General features: G+C 30.4%; 1 protein-coding gene across 1 annotated transcript; it reads right to left on the bottom strand.

The window, feature by feature from the left end:
• Nucleotides 1–1,514: 1,514 nt before the first annotated feature.
• Nucleotides 1,515–2,886, bottom strand: LOC119689358. Its single transcript, XM_038104176.1, has 2 exons — nucleotides 2,735–2,886; nucleotides 1,515–2,648 (listed from the first exon to the last, which is right to left on the bottom strand). Exon 2 carries the CDS (start codon nucleotides 2,625–2,627, stop codon nucleotides 1,605–1,607), a length of 1,023 nt encoding a protein of 340 aa, XP_037960104.1. The 5' UTR covers nucleotides 2,628–2,648; nucleotides 2,735–2,886; the 3' UTR covers nucleotides 1,515–1,604.
• Between the last annotated feature and the right edge of the window lie 1,293 nt (nucleotides 2,887–4,179).

Below are 4,179 nucleotides of genomic sequence, written 5' to 3'. Positions count from 1 at the left end.
TTTGCATACGCACTAGTTAACAGGAGCAGCGGAAGGGCAACAGTAACAATAACAGAGTCAGCCTTAGCTTCAGCAACAGCGTCAGCGTCAGCAACAGGAACGCGAAGAGGACCGTAAATGGGGATAGGAGAAGCAATTTGAGCTGCGTCAACACTGTCTACGACAATCGACAGTGGCTCCAGTGTTAAGCATCTGGAGTGGTTGTAGTAATTTTTGACATAATTACTTTCTTTGCCTTCACTTTCACTTTAGGGAAAACCACATAAAAATATTTTCCTTAAATTAATGCAAATGATTCTTAAAATTTCCACCCTGAAGAAATATTAACACGTGCTCAGGCATTGACTCATGTTGTCAAAGGAAGTTAAGCAGGCAAACAAATTTGATGACTTGGACAAAAGAAAAGGAGCATTTGCTGTTAACATTCAAATATTTCGGTTTGCTTTTAAAACAACTTGACTGGCGCTGCTTTCATATATATTTAGAGTTTAAACTAACCTCATTTTTAACTACTATCAAATATGTATATATAGTGAACAGATATATACAAAATTTAAATACCTATTATTTATTCAACAAAATATAAATTTATTGATTAATACAGTTAGGATCTATATTATATTGTGTCATGGATTGTTTTAATTATACTAAAAAGTATTCTTCATTATATTAATAAAAACCATGGAATTAAACACCTCCCTCTCAATCCTGCTTATTTCAATGCACACAAGTATCTTGGTCTTCACATTTGGAAAATATATGTAATTAGCGCATGTTCACTTTTGGTAAGTAAATCTTCAACAGTTGTCAGAATGACAGCTGTCATTTACAGCCTTTTACACGGAAAGGGTGCAAAAATGGTAACGCATTAAAGAAAATTTTATAGTAAAGTAAATCATATTATATTGATCAGTTTGACGAGCTGATCACGCTTAACTCTCTTCATCACTCTGTTCGTTTTTTCATTCCACAGTACTCTCTGTTTAATAGTCTCAGTTTAGTCACATTTTCTCTCAAGAATAGTCTCAGTTTAAGGCTATTCGATGTCTTAAACTCAAGACTTTGTACACACACATTCAGGGAACAGACTTTGATCATTTTTGGAATTAGTCAAAACCAGTGTTCAGTGTATAATAAAGCCCCGCTTTCAGTAGAAATACTCGAATACAATTTGGTACAATATGTACATGTATATACGTCTTATAATTATATAAAACACATACAAAATTTCATGAAGATTTATATCTAGATATAACTGCCATATAAACTGCGGAATGAGTGAGACGTTTTTGTTAGAAAAAAATTTTTATTTTTTTATGCACGAGTATATACTTTAAATTTGGAAGCAAGTTGTTGTACCCAAAAAACTCTTTCGTACTCCTTTCTCCCTATTGAAACTTATTATGACTTATGTTACTTAATAAAATATTATGTATGATATATACCGAGCAAGCTCTTGCAAATTATCCATTAAATATATAAGCACGACTTTTGTTTTCCACAAAGTAATTATTTGAATTTATTGCATTTCACTGTGTAAATAAACAATTTAATACGAAAATTTTATAATACCAGAGAGTCAAATTCAAAAAGTTAACAAGAATTTATACATCAAAACGTGCTCTATCAATAGCTTTATTGACAGAAATTTTGAACATTCCTTGCAAGGTACCCAAACACTTAGAGACCAAGCGATGTGCTATCGGGTTTGAGCCTATTTTCCGTATTAAAGCTGACACAGCCAAACAAGTTATTGACGTGAATGCCAATATATAACCGAACTCCCTCAACCGAGATGAAGTCGTTTCAGCATTTGATTCATTCCAATCGTCGGGATACAATATAAACCGTTCTATAAAGATATTTTCCATATCCACAATTTCAATACACTCTCCTTGCACATCGTTGGATGATTGAACATGTGAACTCGAAGGAAGGAGTGAGCACATAGCAATGCAACGAATTTCCGAAAAACATTCTGACTTCTCCCACACTGCTTCACAATATAACTGCTCTGGATCACATGTTTTTCTTAATATAATAGATGGAGATTGTTCTTCTAGGAAATCATTAACTAGAATTCTAAAGACTTCGTGAATATGACAATAAAAATAAACACAGGCAGGTTTGATATTATTTTCCACACAATATTCTCTGAATCGGTCTTTTACTCTTCCTCCAATAGCAAATACGGCAAGTGGTTTTTTTTCTGACGGAAAATCCTCATACGAAATATGACAATTGTCTAAGAATTTTTCCACTGGTTCATCAATCATATGTGGGATGTTTATTTGTATCCAGAATATAAGTTCCACCATTTTTGGATTAAGTGAATCAACTTGTTTTCTTAATATACATTTTAGTATATCATATGTATTTGGAATTTCTAATATCAGTTGTCTAAGGCCTTCGATATCATTCTCACCTGTTGGAGTTATAAATCCTGGTGGAAATGGTTTGAGATCAATTAAGTAGTCATCACTTCTTGCGGCTGCTATAAAAGCAATTAGTTTAAATTCACAGGACTTGCGTCTGCGCAAACAACCACTTAACATATGCAACTTTTCTTCAAATGTTGGATTTAAGGGATCCTTAACTTGAAATCTTCCTGATTCAGTTCGATACATTATTTATGATATAAATGAAACCTGCATCAAGAAAATATGTGATATTACTAAGAAACGAAATATAATTTTTCTTAATCTCTTTTCGCTTAATATTTTCTAAAACTTACCCAAATTGGAAAAACAAGTCCCATGCCAATTTTGACAAAGTCGATAATCACAAATGACATCAATTCTCTTAATTTCATAAAAATATATCGAATTATAATTTTTTTCTTAGCCAGTTTTTTTTTTTGTAATAAATTCTGAAACGATGTTTTCAAAAACTTAATTCGAACTGAATTTTTCAATTTTGACATTTGAAACTTCAAAAATGAAATAAAATGCCAACTTTGCAGGATGACCGTAATAACACACTCTGGAACATTTGAGACTTAATACTATAACTTACAAATGGATAACCGTGGATTCCTTTAAAAAAATAAATTATAATTGGAAATTTTCTAAAACTTTACGAAATTAACTTTACGATAATTAAGAAATGAATTTTAGGATTCATTACCAATATGACTTTAAGAAGACTGTCACGAAAACCCTGAAGAGTTAAACTTTTGCTGCATAATTGATCTGATTATTAGAAGTACTAAAGACAGTGATAACAGTGAAAAATATTTATTTTTTGCACGATCATTTTCATATTAGGCCTGGAGATCGTATCACTAACTAATATTATTCAATCCTCAATAAAAGACATTTTAACTTTCTAAAAGCCTGACTGTTTTCTTTTTGGTTATTCCCATGTTCATTTTATTTAGTAATATACGTATGAAATTTCTATTCTAAATATATTCTCATTTCATTCTATTTCTATTCTATTCTTATTTTATTATATAAGGTTGTTTGCAAAGTACCACTTGAAACTAATTCAAGTGGTTTTCTACTTTCTCATTTTTAACAAAGGTTGTATCGTCTGATATATATTGTAGAGTAGGAAATAAATAAAATTTTTTTTTATAATTAGTTGTTGCTGTTGTGGTTTGAGTTAGTGCTATTAAGCACTTTTACTCTTTTATGGTTGGGGGGCTTATCTCTGCCCCATACTAATTAGTGATCGAGTTCAAATTTTTAAATTCCTTTCAAGTTTCAGTCTTATGTTATTCTATCAGAACTATTTGTTATTTCTATTCTAATTTTCTTTTATTGTTATTGCAACTCCATTTCAAATTTTTTTTCAATTTAATTCTAATTTTTTAATATCAATTGTTTAGATCACGTTAAGTTGAGGCAGCTATCATTATAATATATCTGACACAAGTTTCTGTTCTAGACTTTTGAATCTCTGCCAATATTGAGGTTATGCTTAAAATTGTGGTTTTAAAGGGTTAATGTAATATTTTATGTTTGAATAAGTGTATGTTTCGTGTCCTTGACAAACTTGTTACGAACAAATAAATGAATATTTTTATCTCTGACATTATTTCTGAATTTTCCTAACTTATTTCTCAAAATTTTTCTACTTTGAATGAAGCAATTTTTTAAATATTGTCTAAAAATTAATTTTTCTTACAGAACTAATTTATATATCAAAATATTAATTTTTTGGGAGGGAATGAGA

Source organism: Teleopsis dalmanni, chromosome X, assembly GCF_002237135.1.
Source record: "Teleopsis dalmanni isolate 2A chromosome X, ASM223713v2, whole genome shotgun sequence".
In the NCBI taxonomy this organism is placed as follows: Eukaryota; Metazoa; Arthropoda; class Insecta; order Diptera; family Diopsidae; genus Teleopsis; species Teleopsis dalmanni.
The sequence above is the reverse complement of the archived record's forward strand: the minus strand, read 5'-3'. Positions and strand labels throughout refer to the sequence as shown.

Coding starts and splice junctions, on each gene's coding strand:
- LOC119689358 (XM_038104176.1), bottom strand. CDS start 2,627: ATGTATCGAACTGAATCAGGAAGATTTCAAGTTAAGGATCCCTTAAAT.